At 46.7% G+C, this 24,766-nt stretch overlaps 1 protein-coding gene across 2 annotated transcripts in view; it reads right to left on the reverse strand.

Annotated features, from left to right (window-relative positions):
• Positions 1-206: 206 nt before the first annotated feature.
• The window catches only part of POLR3A (RNA polymerase III subunit A), a 48,529-nt gene continuing 23,969 nt past the window's right edge, over positions 207-24,766 (reverse strand). The window contains exons 17-32 of one of the 2 annotated variants that reach the window (XM_070491134.1): positions 23,387-23,498; positions 22,411-22,529; positions 20,198-20,335; positions 18,248-18,418; positions 17,009-17,122; positions 15,557-15,592; positions 12,040-12,126; positions 11,876-11,958; positions 11,117-11,287; positions 9,964-10,057; positions 9,689-9,781; positions 8,137-8,301; positions 7,476-7,640; positions 7,095-7,226; positions 4,442-4,574; positions 207-2,427 (exon numbers count right to left, since the gene is read on the reverse strand). In XM_070491134.1, the coding sequence (XP_070347235.1) occupies positions 2,279-2,427; positions 4,442-4,574; positions 7,095-7,226; positions 7,476-7,640; positions 8,137-8,301; positions 9,689-9,781; positions 9,964-10,057; positions 11,117-11,287; positions 11,876-11,958; positions 12,040-12,126; positions 15,557-15,592; positions 17,009-17,122; positions 18,248-18,418; positions 20,198-20,335; positions 22,411-22,529; positions 23,387-23,498 (1,962 nt within the window). In that variant the 3' untranslated portion in view covers positions 207-2,278. The remainder of the gene's footprint in view (positions 2,428-4,441; positions 4,575-7,094; positions 7,227-7,475; positions 7,641-8,136; positions 8,302-9,688; positions 9,782-9,963; positions 10,058-11,116; positions 11,288-11,875; positions 11,959-12,039; positions 12,127-15,556; positions 15,593-17,008; positions 17,123-18,247; positions 18,419-20,197; positions 20,336-22,410; positions 22,530-23,386; positions 23,499-24,766) is intronic. The other variant, XM_014837076.3, reaches the window with a different exon arrangement.

Here is a 24,766-nt window from a genome sequence, read left to right on the forward strand (position 1 = left end):
AGTTCTGCATCAGATCCGGCCTGAGGCTTACTTCCCAGGCAAGTTTTTGGGAAGGCAACTGTCGCTCTGTGGTTCTTTGCAGGTTGTATGAGAGAAACAGTGCCTGCAGTGAGGTCTCAAGTGGCAATCTTGAAAAAGTGTGCTAACAGACTTAATCCTTTGGCTTGAATCAGGCTAGCTCAGTTTAAAGATTCAGGGGGGCTTAATACAAAGAAAAATGGCATTTATTCACATCACTGATACCCTAGGAGAAGTCTGTAGGTCAACCTCATGGGTGAAGGGAGACTACAGGGCCAAAACACAAATTTTAACAGCATTTTAAACCTGAGCCTCAGCTAAAAATAACTCAGGTCAAGAATTCCTACATCAGAATCGCATCAGTCTGGGAGAGAAAGCACTCACTCTAACACACCCAAGAACCAATGGTTCTGCTCAGGACCTTAGAGTACAGTACTGTGTAGAACCACAGCATTAACTTAGAACTTGGGAAGTCAACTAGGGAATGTCCACAGAACATAAGCATAATAGAAAACGCTATTTGAATTCTTTGAGCCTCCTCTACTTTTTCTTTCACCACATCCATCTCCTTACTCATCCAAACAGTCTTCTTGCTCAACAGTAAACTCACATCTCTTCGGTCTGCGCTGTTTCTTCCAGGGGTTTGACACCATGAGAAAAATCGTCTGTCATTTTAGAAGTAGACCATGTGAAGGGCATGGAGCCAGAAAGTAGGGCCAAAGCCCCACTTTTCACTATCATCTCACTCCCAACTTAAGCAGCTTGGTCTTCCGAGGCCCCCTGAGGGGGAAGGAAGAGCCAGAACAAGGGGACTTGGCTCTGGGAGGGAGGGGAAGGACAGACTCCAGAGAAAATGCTCGAGAGGGAGGGGAGCTGCAGGAATTGCCATTTCTTCTCCGTGGCCCTGGGCCACTCCTAAGAAGCAAATTTAGTACAAAGAACAGTGTCTCCAGGAGCAAACCCCTTCTGCCCTCTAGAAGACAAGCTATGTACATTTCTTTCCTATGTTGCACAGAAGCCCCTCATAAACCTTGAAAACCCAGCAGTCATGGTGCAGTCACCGGCAGAAGCCCAAGCAGGCAATGAAATGCGGGTCTTCCTGGATACCTTGCTGGTTCTTTCCTCACAGCCTGACGTGTGCTTTCTATTGTCATAGAAGAGAGACTCTGAAGAGCATGTGTTGCCAACTGGGGCACACCCCCAGCTCCAAGTGACATCCATCCCACTGTGGGCCTCCTCCCTTTCTGTCTGGGTGGCCCTTCCACCTTGTAAAGCTGGTGCCTGCCTGAAGCCAGCAGGGCTTTCTCCCACCACGTTTCAGGCCACCAGTTCTGTACCTGCCCTGTGTGTGCTCTTCGGCTGTGGGAGGCAGGGCACATATACAGATACTTCAGGAGGGGTATGGACGCTGCCTAGGCAGCACAGGGGCCTTGGACTAGCCTTACTCATGGCCTCCATGTACACCAACAGTCCTCACCTCAGCAGGCCCCAAACTCTGGCAAGGCTTCTGCAGGCCATGAAGAACAGGGTTGACTCTTGTCAAAAGATAGAGTCTCCACATGGGGATTGGAAGTAGAAAAAAACAATGGGGTTGCCAGGGGTGTCTGTCAAAGATGTTTCGGAGCAGCTTGGGCCTCATGACAGTTTCAGCTCAGTTACAAATCCCAGATGCTCCCATTTGCTTAACCAGTTTTTTCAGCGATGCTTCAATGCTGGCTTTCTTGGTTTCTATAGCTTTTCGTTTTCAAAAGTAAAACCAAAATAACATGAAAAAGACCAAATTCTTCAAACTGAACAAATAAATAATATTTACATGAGTATGTCATAGAGAGATTCCAGCATGACTGAGGAACAGAAAAACGGGAACACGCCCTAGGGCTAAGACATGGCTCCTGGTCATGGTGAGAGATACCCCTGGGAGCCAATGGATGGACGAGCGAGGTGAGAATGAGCAGAGGCCTGGCTCGTCCTCCATCATAAGTCCAGGGAGGTGGAGTGGGCAGGAGGTGCTGAGCTGTCCATAGATTAATTAGTTTTCAAACAAACAAACCTCAGTTCTCCCAACTCAGCAGTGTGGTGTGGTCAGGGTCACCGGGTGAGCTGCTCCAGGGGAGTCTGGGGCCTTCTTTGACTGCTGGCATCATGGGGACATCAGGGTCCATCTTAGGGAGCACAAAGCTCCAAAGTCAGCTGCTGGTCTCGAGTCCCCTTCCAGACAGGACAAGGAGCTGAGGTTAGGAATGGTCCCCTCTTCGCTGGGCTATGTGACAAGGGGGATGTGGAATTCATTTGTGTCGAAGATCAGGGGCCTCCTGGGAGGGCTTGGGTCCCTGTTGGCCTTGTGGAGCAGCTTGAAAAGCCCAGTTCCAATGTTCATGGGGATCCCCATGATGATGCATTCAGACACCCCTGAAACCAACCAGAAAGGAGATTAGAGAGCTTCTCAACACACAGGTGGGATTTCAGGATGGAAGGACCACTGACTTAGGATCAGGAACTCAGATTTGAGTCCCAGCTCCACTACACATCAACTGGTTGAACCTGGGCTGGTTACTTTACTCCTCATTCATGAAATACAGATGGCTGTGAGGCACAGGTATGGCACGGGACTCCCGGACAGTGGAGGGAACTCCCGCACCATGGGGCAGGGCAGTGCCTGCTCATAGACCAGCTGCTGGCTGGAGAACGAGAGCTCAGCAGTTTTCCTCTTTGTCTGAACCACAGGTACTCTGTAGGCCTGGCCTTCAAGACCACTAAACTTAGACACAAGGATCCTGAACGATGCTCAGGAAAGCCTGAGTTTGCCACCCAGCATCCTTAACTTAGGGCCTAGAAGAAAAGCAAACAACACAATGATAGTCAGCAGAGGCCAATCTCCCTGGAAACAGCAGCAGAAGCTTGTTCACTGTGCTCAGGGGTTGAGGCTGGGCCAAGTTTAAGAGCACCCCCAAGCCTTGGAGATCCACAGCCCCAACGGGAAACACCAGAAGGCAGGGCTCCCTATAGAGTGACAGGAGTAGGGCGATGGTGCAGATTCTTCCTCCAAGCTCCATTTCAGCTTATAAAGATCCAAATGTCGGGCTCTGCATGAGGCTTCTGGTTCTACAAGTGCATGTGTGTCTACTATGCTCTGGGCTCTGCGCCATCAGAGGACCAGAGGGGCAAACCAGCAAACTCAAATCCAACGTGCAGTGAGGGCTGACTGAGTTCCAGCGTGTAGAAGACCAGGAGGAGAGATTTCAGAGTGGGGCGGGGTGAGCCTGCCAGGCCCCAAAGGGTCGGTGGTGGAGAGAGGTGGTGGTGGGCAGGGCTGCAGAGCCCAGAAAGGCCCAGCGTCCTGGTGGCAGGATGGGGTGCTGGGGCTTAGTCCCACTGTCAAGCAGACTTCCTCTGACTTTGCCGTGGCCTTCTCCTGTGCTCCTGCCCCAATCTCTGCTCCCTTTTCTTTCCTTTCACCCTTCATTACCTTAAAGAATTATGTAATTTTTCTTTTCCTCCGTCTGCAACCTGTGTCCCTTTTGAAGAAAGAGTGAATCTTAGGAGCAAAAAACAGGCATAGACTCTGACTGGGGCCCCACCTGACCATCACCTGTTTGGCAAATCCACACAAGAGTAGGAGGTGAGATGGGAAATGGCAAGCAGGAAGTAGAGCTCTGGCGGCGGGGATAGCTGCCAGGCTTGGAATCCCTGCTTGGGCCTTACAAGCGTGTGACCTTGGGCAGGCTCCTGTGCCCCAGCCCCTCACAGACTCCCACCTCGGCTTGCAGGGTCTTGTCATGGCACTCCGCACAGGATTGAGAAGGGCCGGGTGGGCAGCAGGCACTCTTGTGACAGCTCCCCTTATGCTCCCTCTCTCCCAGGCACCCGTCAGAGCTCTGCTGTGTGGTGGGGGGTGAGACTCTGCAGTCAGACTTGACAGCATGCATGTTAGTTCCCTCAATATTCTCCCTTGTGAAAGGGTTTGATGCCTACACCTCATAACTGTGTGGAGATACCAGCATATAAGGTGCCTGGCACAGGGGCTCAACAAATGTTAAAGGCACGCCGGCTGCCTTTCCCAGGGACTCAGGACAGCAGGAGCACTGTCAGCCCTGGCACCACACGGAGGGTGCAGGACCAGAGGGGCCAAGTGTGACTCCAAGGGCTGGAAAAACGCCTACATGACCAGTGTCAACCTCTCCTTCCTGGACCAAGAGCTATCTGTACTGACAGAAAAGCCTTCTAACAGATGTAGGGGGATGCAGGATGCCACAAGCAGCCTCTGGAAATAAAAGATGGATCAGTTCCAATTCCGTGATCTGTGACTTTATTCTTAAAAAATAAAAGCTCTGTGTACTCAGTTTCTTCACCTCACAAGAGCCCTAGCCACAGTCAAAGCTATAAACAGCGCCTTTGGAGATACTCCCAGAAACACCAAACCTACCACACACGGAGTCCTTCTGCCCGAAGTAGGCAGCATCAAAGAGATGGTCAGCCGTCTTCTCAAAGGAGGCCAGCATCAGCACACTCTCCTTCATCTTGGCCAGGCCAAACCTAGTAATGCCCAGGACTTCACCCTGCATCAAGGGAGAAAGAGTCAGAGTGGTACTCATGCCACTTGCAAAAGCTTAAAACCAAATCACGCCCACTGCATTCCCTCAACAGAATAAGCAAAAGTCAGTCAAGCAGCTGTTCAAGTCACAATCTCAGGTTTGAACAGGATTCTAACAGCTATCTGTCCCACCAGTGTCCACGAGGCCATTAGTCACTGACAACACGGATCCTTACACTCACAAGTAGGAACAAAGAATTAAGAACTGAGAACTAGAATTAAGAAATTTTTTTTTGCTGAGGAAGATTAGCTCTGAGATAATCTGTGCCAATTTTCCTCCACTTTATATGTGGGTTGCTGCCACAGTGTTGCTAATGAGTGGTATAGGTCTGTGCCCAGGATCTGAACCTGCAAACCCAGGCCGCTGAAGTAGAGTGCACCGAATTTAACCACTATGCCACAGGGCTGGCCCCAACAATCTAACTTTTAAAAAAAAGAGTACTTCTGGGGCTGGCCCCGTGGCCAAGTGGTTAAGTTCGCGCACTCTGCTGCAGGTGGCCCAGTGTTTCGTTGGTTCGAATCCTGGGCGCAGACATGGCACTGCTCATCAAAACCACGCTGAGGCAGCATCCCACACAGCACAACGAGAAGGACCCACAACGAAGAATATACAACTATGTACCGGGGAGCTTTGGGAAGAAAAAGGAAAAAATAAAATCTTAAAAAAAAAATGAACAAATAAAAAAAGAGTACTTCTGGGCCGGCCCGGTGGCCAAGTAAAAGTTTGTGTGCTCTGCTTCAGCAGCCCAGGGTTTTGCTGGTTTGGTTCCTGGGCGCGGACATGGCACTGCTCATCAAGCCACACTGAGGCGGCATCTCACATGCCACAACTAGAAGGACCCACAACTAAAAATATACAACTATGTACCAGGGGACTTTGGGGAGAAAAAGGAAAAAATAAAATCTTAAAAAAAAAAAAAGAAAAGAGTACTTCTGAAGATGTTTATTATAGCTCAAAGAACTCAAAACTTGGGGCCTGCCTTGGTGGCGCAGTGGTTAAGGTTACTTGCTCTACTTCAGAAGCCCAGGGTTTGGGCCAGTCTGGTGGTGCAGTGATTAAGTGCACATGTTCTGCTTCGGCGGCCTGGGGTTCACTGGTTTGGATCCCAGGTGCAGGCACGGCACACCTTGGCAAGCCATGCTGTGGTAGGCATCCCATGTATAAAGTAGAGGAAGATGGGCACGGATGTTAGCTCAGGGCTGGTCTTCCTCAGCAAAAAGAGGAGGATTGGCAGCAGACGTTAGCTCAGGGCTAATCTTCCTAAAAAAAAAAAGAAAAGCAGCAGCCCGGGGTTTGTTGGTTCAGATCCTGAGCGTGGCCCTACACGCTGCTCATCAAGCCATGCTGTGGTGGCATTCCACGTAGAAGAGCTAGAAGCACTCACAACTAGGATGCACAACTATGTACTGGGGCTTTGGGGAGAAAAAAGAACTCAAAACTTGAATAATTTAAAAGCCTCAAAGTAGGGAAAGAGTTAAGTAAATTTAGGTGTTTTCATTCAAAGGAACATTGTGCCATCATTAAAAAAGCATATTTATAAAAACTACGTAACAACACGAAAAACATTTACAATGTTAAATAAAGAGTCAAGATAAAAACAGCATACTTGCTGTTTACTGCAACTACAGTACCATTCGACATGGATACAGAAGAATGGAGGGAGATTGAAAGACGACAGCCTTTACCACAAGGTGGTAGGAAACGGATCACTTCTTCCACCTTGTTTCTCAACACTCTGTAATACAGTACAGGCTTGCAGGGGAGGCATTATGAAAACCTGCTGCCTACGGCACTGCTGGAGGGAATACATTTTGTAGGAAAAAGAGGGAAAAAAAATAACCAACCAACAGACCTCAATACTCCCCAGTCTCCCACTTTAGATCATGTTAACTTATCTTTTACCTGGAAATGCTTACAGAAAAAGTATGATAAATGGGTTTAACAGGAAATAAATACCTTGGTTTGCCATGGAAATCTCTGGACTTTAGACAATAGACAGGATAAAATTTTTTTTTTTTACAGATTTTTTTTTTCCTTTTTCTCCCCAAAGCCCCCCAGTACATAGTTGTATATTCTTTGTTATGGGTCCTTCTAGTTGTGGCATGTGGGACGCTGCCTCAGCGTGGTTTGACAAGCAGTGCCATGTCCGCGCCCAGGATTCGAACCAACGAAACACTGGGCCGCCTGGAGCGGAGCACGCGAACTTAACCACTTGGCCACGGGGCCAGGCCCTAGGATAAAATTTCTAAAAAGGACAAAAACAACACTCCACCTTATGCCATGAGCTTGTGATTTTCATACTGGAATTTTACCAGAACACCCAGCCCCTACCACTAGGCTTTGGTTTTTGAGTGATGGTGACACCTTATTTTCTTTCAATGGTGGTAATCAGCCATGTATTCTACATGTCTTAGAAGCCTGGCAGCTTCATTCTCCTGAGACTGGGTTTGAGACACCCTGGGAGACCAGGTCCCTCCCACGAACCTTGTAGGTCATCAAGTCAGACAGCAGCATCACGTGCCTCCTGTCGATGCTCATGCCATGGTTAACCATCGTGTACTGGATTTCATTGATGATAGTTGTCCGGGCAGCTTCGATGCCCAGAGTCTTCTCCACCTATGGAGAGCCAGGATGAGTCGAAGCAGCCACTTCTGGGATGCTACTATTTCTCTCCACGTCCTCCTCTGCCCTGCAGGTTCACTGCAAACCCCCGCACCCTTTTCCAGGAAAGAGTGCCTGGCAATCTCTAGTGGTGGACCCAGAGCAAACAGCAGGGTCAGAGAAGTGTGCCAGGAACCAGCTAGGCCTGCAGGCAGTTCTGAGGGAGACAGGATGACTGTAAGGTGACCCTGGGCTAAGCGGTACCTCATACGTGTTATTGGAGGTAGTGCGGGTGCCCTTCACACCGTGGGTCGCCATGACTGCCCGCAGGTTATCACCCTCCACCAGGAGCTTGTACTTCTCCTTCCCGCTCTGCTCGTCGATGTGGATGACAGCTCTGGACACTTCCGGGATGCCCTGTACCACCACCTGCACTCAGACACACAGAAGGCTCGAGACCCTGCAGTGCCCACAGCCCCCACCAACCTGGGAGCCTCAGAAACCCCAGTGGCTGTGAGAACTAGGAATGTCACGCCCTGGGTTTGTTACAATGATCACCCTTTTTTCTCAGTGGTGATTATCAGTAACACACCAAACTTCAAAATGCCAGTGTGCTGTTCCAGGGATTAGGGTAAAAAGCAGTTCAGGGGACTGCACCCCATTCTACCATCAGTTTTATGAGAGAACAGAAAGGACTCTAACATGAAGAATTGGTGTGGCAGTGCTCAGAAGGAAAAAAATTGACCGATTCCTTGGGGATATGGCAAAGAAGAAATGAAGAAGTGGGGTGCCACCCTCAGTCTCAGCAGTGACAAAGTCATCAGGGCTCCCCGGCAACTGCGTGTTCACATTAGAGGTAAACGCGTCTGTCCCTTCCCCCTCCCCAGGCCTTAGGCTGGGCAGGGCCGCGGCCGCTGTGCCTCACCTTGGGGAGGTCCTCCTTCAGGAACTGCAGCACGTAGTACATGGAGCTCTTGCTGTTCTCTCGGGGGGTGACACACACCACAGCCTCCCCGTGAACAGCCACATCGCCAGGCTTCACGCGGAGCTTGGACGTGCAGATGGAGTACCGCACTGTCTCAGCATTTACCTGCAAGGAGGCCCGGTGTGGGCCACACGCCCAGGACACTAGTGACAGGCTCTGGAGCCTTTGATTCCAGTGCTCCTCAGCCTTTTTTTTTTATCATTGCCCCTCTAAGAAGCCTTTTCAGTCATTTTTTTCCTAACCTCTCTCCCCATTGTGAAATTTTAATACCAGAAATATACTGTGTATTTGTTATGTATATATATCTGTGCTTTATTCATAAAGAGATTTTTTTCATGCCCCCTGCCTGCCCCACAAACCTATTTTTGCCCTCACTGAAAATGCGCGCTCAATTCATGGCAACATGCACAGGTTCCAGGGAGCTTCCGGGGAGGTGGGGGGTTGGAGATCAAAACAACTTATTTATTTTTTATTTTTTGAGGAAGATTAGCCCTGAGCTAACATCTGCTGCCAATCCTCCTCTTTTTGCTGAGGAAGACTGGTCCTGAGCTAACATCCGTGCCCATCTTCCTCTACTTTATATGTGGGATGCCTGCTGCAGCATGGCTTGACAAGCGGTGCCATGTCTGCACCTGGGATCTGAACCAGCAAACCCCAGGCCGCTGAAGTAGAATGTGCGAACTTAACTGCTGCGCCACCGGGCCCGCCCCACATCAAGACAATTTAAAAGATTCAGTGAAGCCTCCCCTTTACCTGATATTACAACTGCTCATGTGCTATATTCCTCCATACGATCTAGCTCTTCTGCCAACAGAGCCACAAGGCAGGCAGCCAGAGCCCAGCTGGAGAAATCCCCAACTTGGAGAACTGGCCACTCAATTTGAGTCAAGTGTCATACAGACAACACATGAACGTGGTGCTCGAGAGAATGGGCTGGGAGAATGTGTTAAGACTAGTATAGACTCTACTACCTGAGATAAAGAGGAAGGTGCCAGGAAGTTACCCAGTTTGCACCACTGCCTCAGTCTGTCCCAGACTGATAATCTTTCAACTATTACCTATACGTAAACACCAATATATAAGGCAGGTTAAACCACCCATCCAAAAACATTAACCGAGCTAGCCAGGAGCTAGCTAGCTGGGCGCTGGGGCCACACATATGTAAGACACAGCTGGTGCTCTGGTCCTTCCAGACACTGGGAAGATGGACAAGGAGACCCATTATTGTAATACTGTATCACAGTAAGCAGGTATTGTGGCCTGCACAAAATTCCAAATAATTTCCTGCGTGTCTTTAGATGGCAATGTCTGCATCAGGGTCAGGTTTAGAAAGAGGGAATGTGAAGGCAGAACAGACCTATACAGAACAGAAATTGACACAAGCCTCTGCAGCGCTTCTGGTGCCTGGTTTAGCTCCTGCCCTAGTTCATCAGTGCCTTCCTCGGGACTAACAGGGGATGACTTCCTCTACACACTTAGTTACGTGACTCACTTCCAATCTCAGAAGTCTAATCCGTTCCAGGGAGAGCTTGACGAGGATAAAGCAATCATCAGGAAGAAACACTTCTTCAATATACTCTGAAATCTGTGGTGTCAAAAGATGAGGCTGTTAATCAGTCACTTTCCCCTTTCCTAAAAGCATACATTGTTCACTTTTTTTTAAGGACAGAGTACTAGGGACACACTGGTAAATCCACTGCGACTGGTCTTACTCTGCCTTGTAACACTGCTGATCTTTTCTTGTTATCATGAGGGATTTCTCCTTACCTCTCCCAAGAGGGTTTTCTCAATCCTCCCTTTCACGAGGCGAGCATAATCTGCATCGTCATCCCTGTCCAGCTGCGCTGTGATGATTGGAGTGCTAGGAGACAGAAAGAAAGACAGTTGCAGCCCAAGGATTGCGTCTGTTTGAAGACCGCTGCTTTTTAAAATCTGAGTGCTATTTAGAATTGTGATGTGAAAAGCAACTGCAATTTACTGAGCATTCACTGTGTCAAGCATGCTACTTCACACACGCTCTCACTTAGATTTACGAGTTTTGGAGCTCATGGGGCAACCCACTGTATCGGTGAACGAACAACTTTCAGAAAATTCTCCCTCACCAAGTGAACCTACCTCTTCCTCTTTGGACCTAACAAGCAGGTAATTTACTTACTTTCCCTGAGTAAACCGACCCTTGGTGTCTTACAGCTTCCTCCATCGCTCTCCTCTCGTCCCCATTCTCTCCTCTCCAGGACACTCTCAGCTCCTCCAACCACTAAGTGTCAGCTTCCATTCTCACTGTCTGGATGGCATCCCTGAAACACACACCCCTGGTGGAGACCTGAGCAGCCTAGATGAGGCAGGCACATCTCCTGCCACCCTGGACATCTGCAGTGGCTGTTCTAGAACCAAGTGCAGCTTTCTTCCATTTACTGCTATTTGTCGTCATTTTCTTAAGATTCAGATCACAGGTGAATTATGATTTTGTCATTGAATACACTGTAATATATTTCTATCTTTTCTAGTCTTAGATCACCTACAAATCCTATCATGGAATCACCTGGGGGTCAAGGACTATGGCCACAGCCCAAGTGAGAGACACATCAGTCAGGCCTAGTTAGGTTGGGACTAATGCCATTAAAAGGATGAAATCTATACTGACACATTGCCCCAATTTTTCCATTCATTTTTCGCATTTCTCTCTTTCGTGTGACTTGTGGCCATAAAGAACCACTGCTTCAATTCTGACGGTATCTAGTTTGAACTTATTTTTTCCAGTTTGGGTTTTTCTAAACCAAAATATGGTTCACACAAGCATGCTGCTCAGAGACAGATACCGCCCATGAGAGTATCAGACGTATGCATATGACAAGGGAATTCACTGGGTCTCAAGGAATGTGACAGGTGAGTGTGAGAAGAGGGAAACAGAGGTGGGCACCTGATGGCCTTGGAAGCGTTGATGATCTCTTTGATCCGGGGCACACCCAGGGTGATGTTCATGGAGGCCACGCCCGCAAAGTGGAAAGTCTTTAGGGTCATCTGCGTACCTGGCTCGCCAATGCTCTGGGCACAGAGCGCACCCACCGCGGAACCTGGCTCCATCTGTGCCCTAGAAGAAAAAGATATGGATTTTCCCTATCAAAACTGCTATTGGCAAAACTGTCCCTATCAGCAAAACTGCTGGGGAAAGCTTCTGATCATCTCCTTTCAACAGAAAAAATACAGAAGCCATTAGGGTCAGGAAGGAACTGGCGACAAGCCAGGCTGTGGTTGTGACAGAGGAAGAAGGTGGCACAGATCAATGATAGGTGCAGACAGGGGGATGAGAGCTCAAAGGGGTCTGAGAATGAAAGTGAATACTGTGTGACTACTGTGGTCAGCGTGCAATGACCGGACCCCAATGTCTAGTGCCTGCAGACGATCTAAGAGCTCTGTTAACAAATGGTACTGAATGCGGACAGAGCAGCAGGCACCTGCCAAATGGAGCAGTAGTTTCTCTGTGGGGAGAGGACATCTGGAAGTTTCTGTGCAATTATTTCTACAACTTAGAAGTCCCTACACAAGAGGTGAGAGAACCTGCTCAAATACTGATAGCAATACTCGGTGCTGGCCCAGGACTTTTGTTTCCCTGAGGAAACGGGAGGGATATGAGAGACCACATGACTGCCTGGCAGTCTGAGACAACCAGCATCCTTACCTCATGTACTTGTCCCTACATGTCTCCAGAAACTTTTCTATTTGGGTGGGGGTGATCCGGTCCAACTGGTACAGCACACGGGGCTGGAAGAACAAAAGCCAGCAGAGTTAGAGCTGGCAGCCTTGGAATGTCTGGCCATCTGAACATGCCCGGGAAGGCCGTACCTCTGTTGTGCCATTATCGTTGATGCCATATTTATCTCTGGTTTTTTTAATCTTCTCAGAAACTCCCTTGATGAATTTTTTTATTTCCTGAAAGATTACACAGCAAACATCAGTTGTGTATTCTTCAGTAATTTGAATGACATGATTCATTTTATAAACTTCAGTAATATGACAAATCCATCATATTTTAGTGATAGCTAAATATATACTATAAAGGATACAACATGGATACAGGTTCTATGTACAAAATGCTTTTCCCAGGAATACACCATACCATTCACACCCTGGACACATCATTCATTGGTTTAGGTGTCTCTAAGGCCTTTTTACTCCAATGATGCTTCAGCACCAGCATGCACCAGTCACTCTCCCGGCCCTGCTATGCTGTCCGTCTAGAGCACATGGGGGTGACACCAGGATAACCCCTTCCACCTGCCGCTTTCTCTTCTGCTCTCCTGGCATACCACGTTGCCTTCATTCACATAGCTCAGAACAAGTATAACTATACTATTGGTACTTTCAGTCTGCAGAATGATTAATTTTTGAGGGTTTCTTCTGGAGTTTTGATCAAATTAAATATTACAAGCTAAAGCATAGCTTAGTAGACACCATATACATTTCAAACACATGCTCTGAGCTTGCCTTCATTTCAAAGGAAACCCTGCCCAAACCCAGCTTCTCCTTATCTCTGACTCTCCCCACTGCATCACTCCGCCAGGCTCACGCTCCCTTCCCATACACAATTAGAATTTGTAAGGACTCCTGGAAACACTCTCATAGCTAGAAATGAAACATCAGCATATCTGCTATTCCTGCTGGATTTAAGAAGAGCACTCTAAGCCCCGGGATGATGACAGAATGGAGCAAGGAAGGCGGCGAAAAGTACATCATGTGGGGGATCCACAGAGCAGGGCCAGAGACTATGGACCTAAGATTTCTGGCAACCACTCAAAGGGGAAAACCCATCTGTTTCACAATTTATAGTGTGTCTGTGCAGTAAACCCAGCCTCACGGTCACTCCGAGAGCCAGGCTCAGCCAGCACCCCGTCAGGGAGTACTTACAGAGAGGGTGGGATGTGCTGTAACGAGCTACGCCCAGCCAAGTCCTGCTCCCAGGGGCTCACAGATCAAGCACTATGGGACTGACTCTTAGAGCACTTCTCAGGCGAGCCGATGGCACACACCACGCAGTAGCAGCAATCCCGCAGAGGCTGCTGTAGTGCAGTCCTGGGAGCTGGCAATCAGCTGCTCTGGTTTGATCCAGGTGCATTTTTCAGAATTTGGGACAGAGTGGAGAGCGTCCACTTCCTTCTCCTCAGCAGCCCTCTGGGAAGCACAATTTCCTTCAATGATTTTGGACAAATTGTGTTGGCAGGGAGCTTGAACAGCACTCTGGCCAACTGTAGGCGTCCAGCTGCTCTGTGTGGCTGGCTGAGGACAGACTCACACACATGGATGGACCAGTGGGCTGGCCCAAGGGAGGACTGCATATTGTATTGGCTGCAAAGCTTCATGAGGTGTTGTTTCTTGATGTGGAGGTCGCCTGAGGGGTCGTAAGGAGAAGACCAGCAAGCCATGCCCAAAGTCTACTCAGTCTGTATCACAGAGCTGACAACGTCTAATGTTTTGTCAAAACAAATGTTTTAAAAAGTAGACTGAACCAGAAGCCCACTTTAGCAAAAATAAAATCCTATAAGGCACCTACAGAGAGCTTAACACTTACTAGGCCAGTTTTATCCTAACCTTACAAAAATAAACCTCTTTAGTCTCCCATAGACTACCTAGCTATTTCTAGTTGCTACTTTTCTGAAAGTCAAACACTAACACTTTATGTTCTCAAGTTTAAACAGCTTTAGCATCTTGTGTCCACATGGTCCATGGCTCGTGGGCTCTTCTCAGTCAGCTGCTGCCCAGCTTGGTGAGACCTCTGTGAGGTAGCACGGCATGAGCTCCAGCATTCTAGAGTGGAGGGCATTCAGGGACTGAATAAGGCCCAGGGCTTGGCCAAGGCGACACGCCACTCCAGAAAGTCAGATACTTTCTCCAAAGTTTGCTCTTGGGGCAGGGGTTTTCTGCAAGGTCCTTGCCCCAGTGGGAATTTCGGTCTGTCTCCTAGTAGCCTGGGCAATCAAGGGGTACCTGGAGTTGGGGGCCATCACATCTTGGCTGTCCCTTGTTCATGAACACAAGTTTCTCATGACCACTCTTGTTGGCCAACTCTTCTCATTGAGAAAGTGTGGAAATACATGGAGGGTTACTGTGCCACTCAGCTATCATTCTACACAGAAAGGACTTTTATTAATTTATAAGAACTTGAAAATTCTCAAGAGATTCTTTTAAAGAGAAACTCTTTCTCCAGCTTTACTAATTAATTAGGAGTTTGAGGCCACATTTTCAGATACAGTCAGTTATTACAAACCAGATGGAAATTAGAGCTGGAGAGGGCCGTGGAACAACCTTTCCCGGCCTGGCTCTGCCTAACAGTGGGGGCTGCCATGTAACTGTTCCTCTCTGTCCTCAGTGTGAAGAGCTTCTTCCACATGGGTTATTTTCTCCCTGAGCCTACTGTCTAGCTCTAGTTGTAACCTTTAGAGCAAGCTTCTGAAAGCCTTCTTGGCCCAGATGTTGTCATTCGATTGCCAGGTGTTAAAGGCGGCCCCACCTGTTGGCACAGAGAAACTGGAGCAAGAACCTAAGGCCAAGCAGACCCGGGGATTTTCCTCTGTGGGGAACTTTGCACAACAGGCAGTGAAAGAGCACACACCTATAACTATTCAGCTTAGGCACTGGAAACGACATCTTTCAGCTGCCACCCACATGGGGACATGTCCAGTGGCTTTGCTGAAAAAAATGAGTTTCCTTACACAAAAGTCAGGACAGATATTCTGGAAGTTAGGTAACAAAAAACAGGCTCACTTTGCAGAAATGAAAACTGAAACAAGCTACTAAGAATTCAGCTAAACCAACCCATGCATACTAGAGGGAACTCACAACATGGCAATTGGCAGGCAATTAATCACACGATTAACCCACAGTTAAATTCTCACACTCACTCTACAGCACAGCTCTGAGCATTGGGCCAGGGCTCGATGCCACCTATGAGCTGCCTCCGTCGCCTCAGCTCTGGCACGGGGGAGGGCTGGAGAACATTTCAGGGGCTCAGACAAACCTGCTGCGGCCAGTGGATTTTGGACGCTCTCAGCAAACCTGAGTTCATCAGACTGTGAGCCACTGGAGGGCAAGGACACATTTAGTTTGTGTCCCCGGGAGCTGCAGGGCATGTGACATATAGTGAGGGCTGAAAAGGGGTTCACCGAATAAACAAATACTGCTGGTCAAGGGTCACCCGTTAAACCTTGTGAAAGGCAAGAAAGGCACCAGCCCAAAGTGATGACCAGGGAAGCCATGTCTGCCAGAACCAGGACAGAAATCTGCTGTCTCCGGTGCTCCAAAGAGCTGGAGAGCTGTAAAGTTAAGTCCCTTATGCTCAGCATACACAGCATGCCAAGTACGTTACCTTGTTATATTTCTCATAACCTGTCTCAGTTAAGGTCTTTGAGGATAAACAGAAAGATAAATATGTACATACAATCAGGAGAAAAACCAAATCACAATCAAATTTGTTACTTAAAAAGAAAAAAAAAGAGAAAATCTGTGGAAAAGAAATAAAAAGGCACTCAGTCTAGACATATTCTATTTTTTTTTTTTAGGAATCTACTATCTCCCATCAATCCTCCTCTTTTTGCTGAGGAAGACTGGCCCTGAGCTAACATCCGTGCCCATCTTCCTCTACTTTATATGTGGGACGCCTGCCACAGCATGGTGTGCCAAGCAGTGCCATCATGTCCACACCCGGGATCCAAACTGGCGAACCCTGGGCCGCTGAAGTGGAATGGGTACACTTAACTGCTGTGCCACTAGGCTGGCCCTAGACATATTCTTAATTTTAATTATATTAAAATTTGGAAGAGTCTCTTTTTCACCTTTCACACCTTAACATGTGAAAGAAGGGAGTGAAAACTTCCCTTAACTAAAACATTCTTATTTAAGGTTTTATTTTTTTTTTTGAGGAAGATTGGCCCTGAGCTAACATCTGTGGCCAATCTTCTTTTTTTTCCCTCCCCAAAGCCCCAGTCCATGGTTGTATATCCTAGTTGTAAGTCCTTCTAGTTCTTCTATGTGAGATGCCTCCTCAGCATTGCTTGATGAGCGGTGTGTAGGTCTGCATCCAGGATCCAAACTGGTGAATCCCGGGCTGCCAAAGTGGAGTGTGCAAACTTAACCAGTATGCCACCAGGCTGGCCCCTATTTAAGTTTTTTATTATTTTTATTTTCGATTTACTTAAAGGGACACATTCTTGATGTTCTGTGCTACATTTGAATCACCAATCAGTACACCAAGGAAACCATGTACTGATTCCTGTATCCCTTTGCTTTTGATCAGAAGCAAGACTATCAACAGGAAGGAGCTGCTTGAGTAGGACAGTGAAGTTAAAAAAAACAAAAAACCTGCTATCAAGGTAAGAGCTCCCTGAAAGAAGAAGGCAGGTGGACTCTATGGATTTCTGATCTATACTATGGTAAGACAAAAAGCAATTTAAACTAAATGATATTAAAACAACGCTACTAATAAAAATTATTGGGATCCAGAATGACTGAGGGAAGAGTTGGCCCACAGGATAAGAAAGCAGGTTGTAGGGGGTCAACAAGGATAGGGTTAAAAAAAGCAGTTCTCTCACTAAAGCCTTTTTCTTCTATCAGGGAAACACTTGTGTAAAAGACATAAACTAAGAGAGACATCAGATAAATTCTTCGTGATGGTTGGTGAGGTTTTGCCTAGGCCATTCTTGAAATTTTTAACACAGAAATACTCTTAAACACTCCCCAGCTTATACAATTCACTGTCAGCACTTGGCAAGCCATTTCTTCACGTCAGCTAAGCCGGGTGCCACCATCCCCGTGGGCTCACCTGCAGGAAGCTGTCCTGGCAGCAGAGGAACTCGTTCTTCTTCATGATCGATTCCATGGTCAGGATGAGTTCGTTTTTACTGAGTGCAGGCTCACTCCGACACGGAAAGACTGCCTCAAGTGTTCAAAGGAAAGCGTGATGTGTAGGAGCAACAGAGAAGGGGGCAGTGCGCAACGAAAGAATTTACAAGAGACAAAATGACCTTGCTCAGAGTCAGCTTCTAGCAACCCAAAATTTTTTTTTCCAAGACAAATTTTAGACTCTACCTTTAACATGAAGGTGAAACAGGATAAACTGATACTCCATCTTACACAAAGACTCCTGGGCTATTCAGTGGGTATTGTCCCATTACTCCCCAACCCTTAACCCACCTCAGATTTGCTTTAAAAATACAAATTATTGTTTTTAAAAACCCCAAACATTTCACATGTGAAAATACCCTCCACCCCCCAAGCTATTAGGATTTCCCCAAAGTTTTATTTTTTAATTTATTTTTATTTTGTTGAGGAAGATTGGCCTTAAACTAATATCTGTGCCAGTCTTCCTCTATTTTGTACATGGGTTGCAGCCACAGCATGAGCTGACGAGTGGTGTAGGTCTGCACCTGGGATCTGAACCCGCAAACCGCGGCTGCTGAAGCGGAGTGTGCTGAACTTAAGCACCACGCCACACAGCTGGCCTCTCCCCAAAGTTTCAAAGGCTGCATATTATCCTAACGTATGGACAGACCATATGGATTAGACCTGTCCTCCATTGATGGTTTGCCTCTACTATAAACAACGTTGGAAAACATTCTTGACACATTTAAATCATTTCTGTAGGGCAAATTCCTATAAGTGGAACTGTTGGGTGAAAAGGTACCCACATTTAAATTCAGGTGAGTATTGTCAAATTATCTCCTAAAAAGGTTGTTTTAAATTATACTTCCAGTTAAAGTGAAATCTTCCTGCTTCTCAACACCCATGACGTTTAACTGGGCTCTGTCACACACAGACACAGAAGCCAAAGCCCTCTTCTATTGACATTTGATTACTAGCAACGCTAGACTCTGAACGTGGGAAAATATTTTTCCCTTAGTATTTGGGAAAATTGTGCAGAGTAACACACACACAAATACTAACCCAGTAGCCGGGTACATTAGACTGAGCATTACCTGTGTGTGACAGCCCAAAGGGTACCTCCATTCTAAAGAAATGTCCTTGAAAACACTCTAACCACAGACATAATGCTAAGTCTTACTTTGATGTTGTCCAGAACTCTTTTAAACTCCAAGGGTTCATCTTTTCCCTCCATAGCTGCAGGATCTAAGCCATCTCCCCCATAAATGAACTGGATAATATCGCCCGTAGAGCTTCGCACTGTCAAATCGTACTGTGAGCAAAGATCTTCCAGGGACTTCACAAGCCTTCTCTAAAGGAAAAGGAGGAGACGAAAAAAGGCTCGGCTGCTTTAAGAAGACTAGTTACATGTGCAGAGGATGAGATTTGCAACTCTTAAGTTTCAAGATTACTAGCACTTTAATCACATAAAAACCTTTTATTAGGAATCCCTTAAAATAGCCCCCTGACCTCAAGAGCACCTCATGAGCCTGTGCAGTGGGATTCAGAATATGCTCCAACCTCCAGCACTTTAGTGTGGTTTAGAATACATGCAATTTCAACCCCATCACCCTCAAAGGACTCTGCAAACACTGTTCCCCTAGGCTCCTTGCCCTTCCCTTTTTCTCCCTAAGGTATAAATTAATGCAACAGCTTTGCATTTCTAAACACAACTTAATCCAGGACCCCTGTGGACTTCAATATGAACTACAAAGGATCAGGTGCAGGCCCTCTTATGGGACAGTGAGGAAAGGAGAGAGAACAGGGACAGCATTGTGTCTGAACCAGCAGGCAGCAGTCACTTCTCAAATCTGCTTAGGGAGAACTTTCTACTAACAGAACACTCTAGCCAGCAATGTGATGGTGGCTCAGTGAATTAAAGAGAAAGAAATCTTCCTTCAGGCAACTCAAATAAAAATCCCTCATGCCAGAACTAATTTGTTCTAGGTTAACACACTGTTCTGGGAAAGGTATACTCTCTACTTCAAAAGAGAAAAACGAAAAAAAAAAAGTCAAAAGACATTCTGGCAAGAGCGGTAAAAGCATTTTACAGTCTGTTGGGTTTCTGACAAAAGCAGCACACTCCAAAACTGGAGGGCAATTTCCAATCAAAAGATGATTACAAAGGAAGTATCAGTAATGACACCCAGGCCCAGAAAAGGTTATGGAAATAAGTGTCTACTGATTCGAGTCCATTTTCATCCTCATCAACCTTGTTTGTTCTGGCCCACTCATTCACACTTCTGGTTTATCAATCTTGGTTTCCTGGCTTGCAAAGGGCCATGGTTCTCAAACTGGGATCCACAGTGGGGAGAATGGGGACACAACATCACAGCAAGTTCACGGCCCAGGAACTTGCAGTGGTAACTTTATCTGGTGTTGTAAGTAGATAAAAACATTGAAAAACAAACAAACAAATAAAGATTATGATGCAGAGTAGAGACTGAAAAGAAATCCTTTGCTTGTGGTCTTATGGAAGAACAAAGCAGGGATGTGCTTCCACTCCTCTGCCATTCGGGTTACTTCTGTGGCCGTCTGAAAAGCACAGGTACAGGAAACGCTCCAGTGCAGCCCTGTCCCCCAAGCCTGTTATCCTAGAACCACATGCACAATGGAGAAAGAGCCATCCCTCCAAGTGCCCAAGCCCTCCCTCGGGTGCTGGAATAGGTTGTTGGAGTCAACTAGAATGACATGAGTTTCATAAACAATTGCAATGCAAGAAGCAGAGTTCTCCCAATAATTAAGAAGTATGTAATGTCATCTCCATCTTTAAGCATTAGGAAACAGAGGCTCAGGGCGGTCCAATGTCATGACCCAGGATGCACTTCCAGTCCCTGTTCTCCTCTAGCAGAGCCCTGGTATGTGTGGGTCTGGCCTGGTCTTGATCACTTGAGGTACATAGGATGATATGGAACATGTTACCTTTTTACGTTGTTTATTTCTAGGGCACTCACATTTCTTAATATTTCCTGTTAAATACCAGGCCTGGATAAATGATAGCTCAGGTACAAAATGCGTAAATACTCAGCAGTCAAAATCCGCAGAGTCTTGTCGTGCTCCATTGCTAGTGGCCTATATTTCTTCAAGTTACCTGCATGTATCCTGTTTCAGCTGTCTTTACCGCCGTGTCAACTAGACCTTCCCGGCCAGCCATTGTGTGGAAGAAAAACTCAGTTGGCGTCAAACCGGAATAAAAGCTATTAGCCACAAAGCCTTTGGCAGCTGGGAGCTAAAGAGAGGTAGGAAAGAAAGAAAAATCAAACAAAAAAAGTTGAAGGTCTGCAATTCCAAAACCCACTCAAATCAGAAAATGCCTCACACCTTTGTACTACAAATACCTGGCCAATGCACCTTCATGAAGCGGCAGACTTTATATGCCGTCTCCTAAAGGAGAAATAATTTGGCACAAACCATCCTTACCAGAGACAAGGAGGGCGAGGTACCAGCTAGGGCTGGCACTGGTGCCAGTGGCAGGCAAATGGCTCAGGAGGGGGAAACTGAAGCTCACGCTGCTATCCCCAGAGCAGGCGAGCAGTCAAGGACCTCAGAGGGCACCCTGCTGACTGCGGCTGCTTGCCCATTCCCTTGAAGGACTCCCTGCAAGAAGTCCTTCCAGTCACTGGACTTGCCTACCTCCAAAACATAAGCATGTGTTGCTAATGTTTAAGGGGTTTCATTTTGGGGTGCTGAAAATGTTCTAAAATTAGATCGTGGTGATGATCACACAACTCTGTGAATATACGAAGTCACTCAACTGTACACTTTAAATGGGTGAATATTATGATATTTGTACATATAATTCAAACACAATGTATCTGAAAAAAAATTGTAAAAAACACATCCATATATAAAACACCATGTGAAGTAGCCAAATGGCCTTTGATCTGGATTGGTTAGTGTTCCTCAGAGGACAATCCAGATGAACGGGCCAAACTCTCGCGTTCCGATTCTGTTTAAGGAGCAGCTGCTGTACACACGTACTGCTAAGCAAGCACCTCTATCGTGAAGTCTAGCACTGGTTTAGGGACTGAGAAGTCTGGCTGCCCCCGCCCTCTCCTCTACAATGGTCCAGGTGCCTTAGAACTCTGAGCCTAGCCAGCACAGGCAGGCACCATTCCAGAACCACCTGGCTGCCCGACAGCTAGTGGATTCTGATCTTGGGCTGAGAACCTGAACTGTTCCTGAGGCCACCTGATAGCATATCTAATGTTCTCAGCACAGTAGCCACACTCCCCAGGAGGGGCTGGACAGAAATCCTGCTGTTCTGGGCGCAAGAACAGCTGGGGCAGCTGTGCCTTAAATCTGACTCCAAATTCCGAATTTACTATGTGACCAAACCTGGTCTAAGTTCCCCAACTATAGATTTAATAGTTGTCCGTCCCTAAATCCCAGAAAACCCCAGCACAGGTGTGTCTCTCTCTCTCACCCTGCTGACACTAGTGCCCAAACCACGAGGGCCAATGGAACCCAGAAGTCATGTAAAAAGTTGAGTTTAGGGGCTGGCCTGGTGGTGCAGTGGTTAAGTGCGCACATTCCACTTCGGTGGCTCAGGTTCACTGGTTCAGATCCTGGGTGCGGACATGGCAACACCTGGCAAGCCATGCCGTAACAGGCGCCCCACATAGAAAGTAGAGGAAGATGGGTACGGATGTTAGCTCAGGGCCAGTCCTCCTCAGCAAAAAGAGGAGAATTGGCAGCAGTTAGCTCAGGGCTAATCATCTTCTTCTTCAAAAAAAGGTCAAATTTAGAGGCCAGCCCTGTGGCCGAGTGGTTGAGTTTGCGTGCTCCTCTTTGGCAGCCCAGGGTGAAAAAAAAGAGTGGGAACAGTTGTCAGCTCAGGTGCCAATCTTTAATAATAATAATAATAATAATAAAAAAGTCAAGTTCAAGAATTCCAGAGGGGAGAACCTGGAATGTCCTGGTCATTTTGCTGTGGTTCATTCTATCACTATTTTGAAATCCTTATACTTTTATTAAGTGCTCTCAAAACAAGCATATAGATTGAAAGCACATATAAAGTAACTATACATTCTGATTACTTAAGGTAAGTTGGATGGGAACCTGAAACCTTCCTCCTTGGAGAGAAAATACACAAGAGGGCAGTGGTCCAAGATTACAGCGCAGAGTTTACCAAGGCTCCTTCTGTACTGCTCAGTTTGGGCTGGAGAGGGAACAACCCTGAGCAGCCCCTGCTCCCACTCACCACCTCCAGGAGTCTCACGGTTGTCAGCCAGAGCCTCAGTTACTCTCCTCTGCACTGCTGACGGTCGCCCTTCAAAGTTCTGCCTGATCCACTGTGCTTACCTTTGAATGCTTTTCAAAGTGAGGCAAGGACCTGTTTTCAAAGCCATCTGGCACTCGAGAGCCACTGATGGCTTGCTGTCCCACACAGGCAATCATCTGTGATATGTTAATGAAGGAACCTGGGGAAACAGGTCAGGAATGTAACATTCATTTACCAAAATAACATTAATTGAAGTGCAAGCATATCTGTGGGATAACACAGGAATACAACGTAGTACAGCCCCTTCCCCTCAAGTGCACAGTCTAGGGACAGTGAGAGGCAGAACTTGAGTAACACAGGGTAGAGCTGTCAGTAACACAAGAAGGGCAGTGAGGGCTCGAGCTGCTCTGAAGCCAACGAGCACTCTGGGGCCGGGGGACAGACATGCAGTGAGTCTCCAGGAAGGAGCAGGAGCCAGGCTGGATTTCTGGAGGACGTTATGATTCAGGCATAAAAAGGGTGGGAGGAAGAATTCCAAAGTCGGTGGAAAAGTGGGAAGTAAAGACACAGGAATAAGAAAGTGTGGGGTATGTACCGGGGCAGGAAGTAGAATATTGGGGTGAAAGGCAGCAAAGTTAAAAAGATTGGATTTTATTCTATACAAAAATAGGAGAAGCACAGAGGTTTTGAATCTGAGTGCAGTTTTATGAAACCTAATGCTTTAAGGTCCTAGGTAACTATGAAATTAAAGCGCTTTGCCACATCACTAAATATGTTCTTTTAAAAATCCCTAGCTTTTCATTTTTTTAAAAATAAGAAAGTTTCCTCAAAGCACCCTCAAACCCAGAAATTCACACACACTACCAACAAGGTTCTCCAAAGGAGTTAAGCTTCCTATACTGCCAATAACTAACTCTCTTTCTATATGTACGATTAAAAAGATAAGCCCTTATAAATAAAAGGTCTAAAGTCACGACTCTTACATTCTCTGGAACAGAACGAGCCAGCCACATGGAAAACACAGTGACAGCAGCAGCCAGAGAGGTGCGCACTCACCTTTAGAGCCACACAGAGCCATGGTGAGGGGGCTATTGCTCTTATCCAGCTCCCGGAGGCAGGCACTGCCAGCGTGATCACGGATCACAGACAGCTCCTTCAGGATCAAGGCCTGGGGGGAGAAAGGGGGATGCGTGGTGGAGTTGGCCTCACTGGCTCTGCTGATCACAAATGTTCAAGCTGACATTTAGGGAAATTTGAAAAAAATTTAAGCAAGATGTTAGATTTCCAACAGATAAAGATGTCAGCGCTTTAGAAGACCAAGATACCCCAACTAAATAGACCGCGACCTTTCATGAGGTTCTAAAATCAGTGTGTGAGGTAAAAATGATTAGGAACGAAACCTTGAAAAATCCTTTAAATGGCCAATAAAATAGAACGCACATGGCTTTGTGTATAGTACCCTATACAACAATATATCTGCATATAAATTACTGTGTTACAAACACATGCCTAAATAAATGTATAAAGTATAATATGTAGTAAAACAGAATTGCTTGTATTATTTACAAAATTTGTTGCCAAGCACACATTTGAATTTCCACAAGGTAAATGTATGATGAAGTGACTCTATAGAAATATAGAATATTATTAGAAGTCTATGAGCTCTATAATATTACAATATAATATATATTCTATAATATGGAATATTATCGAAGTCCATGAGCTCAATCACAGATTATAGTTCCTCAACTCACAATGTAGGATGCTGAATCAGTTAGGAATCATGGTTCCACTAACAACTGGTGCTGTCGAAGTCTTAAGCAATTTTCTAGATGAGAAATATCATTTCTTTCTTTCTCTTTAATACTCAGTGAGATTAAGAATGAGCTAATGGTGAATACCTCACCCCACTCTGTTTTCTCTCTGCTTTAAAAATTTCATTTCATCAGCTTTCTTACTGCTTAAAAGCCTTTCTCCCATACTTAGGTGAGTTAAAGCTCTGAGCCGCAGGATACTGGGGAGGCAGAAGAGAGCCAGGCAAGACTCTGGTGCAGTGAGACTGGGGACCTGGGCTGCTTCAGGCTCTCAGATGCTGGTCATGATGCTGGTTCTGACGCGCTGGTTCAGTTCTCAGCTAACCTAGTCTCAAATGTGAGGGGGGTAGCAGATTGCTATGTGACTCTGAGACATGAATTTTCCCTCCTCTGTATCCAAGTCTCTTTCAAAGACCGTCCATTCCAAGAGCAGGGGGCCAGTCTCTATCAAAGGATGCGGGAAATAGAAAGCGTAGAAGCACTTAAGCACCAGTTACAGAAGGGGCCCAAGTGTGACATAGGAACAAGAGCAGCCCCATGTGGCCAAATAAACACAGGGCTGTGTTTTCCCCATGTAGAACGTGAAGGCTGGAAGGGATGTAGAGGGTCTGCTCAGAGGCCC

Source organism: Equus asinus, chromosome 2 (assembly GCF_041296235.1).
Source record: "Equus asinus isolate D_3611 breed Donkey chromosome 2, EquAss-T2T_v2, whole genome shotgun sequence".
Classification (NCBI taxonomy): domain Eukaryota; kingdom Metazoa; phylum Chordata; class Mammalia; order Perissodactyla; family Equidae; genus Equus; species Equus asinus.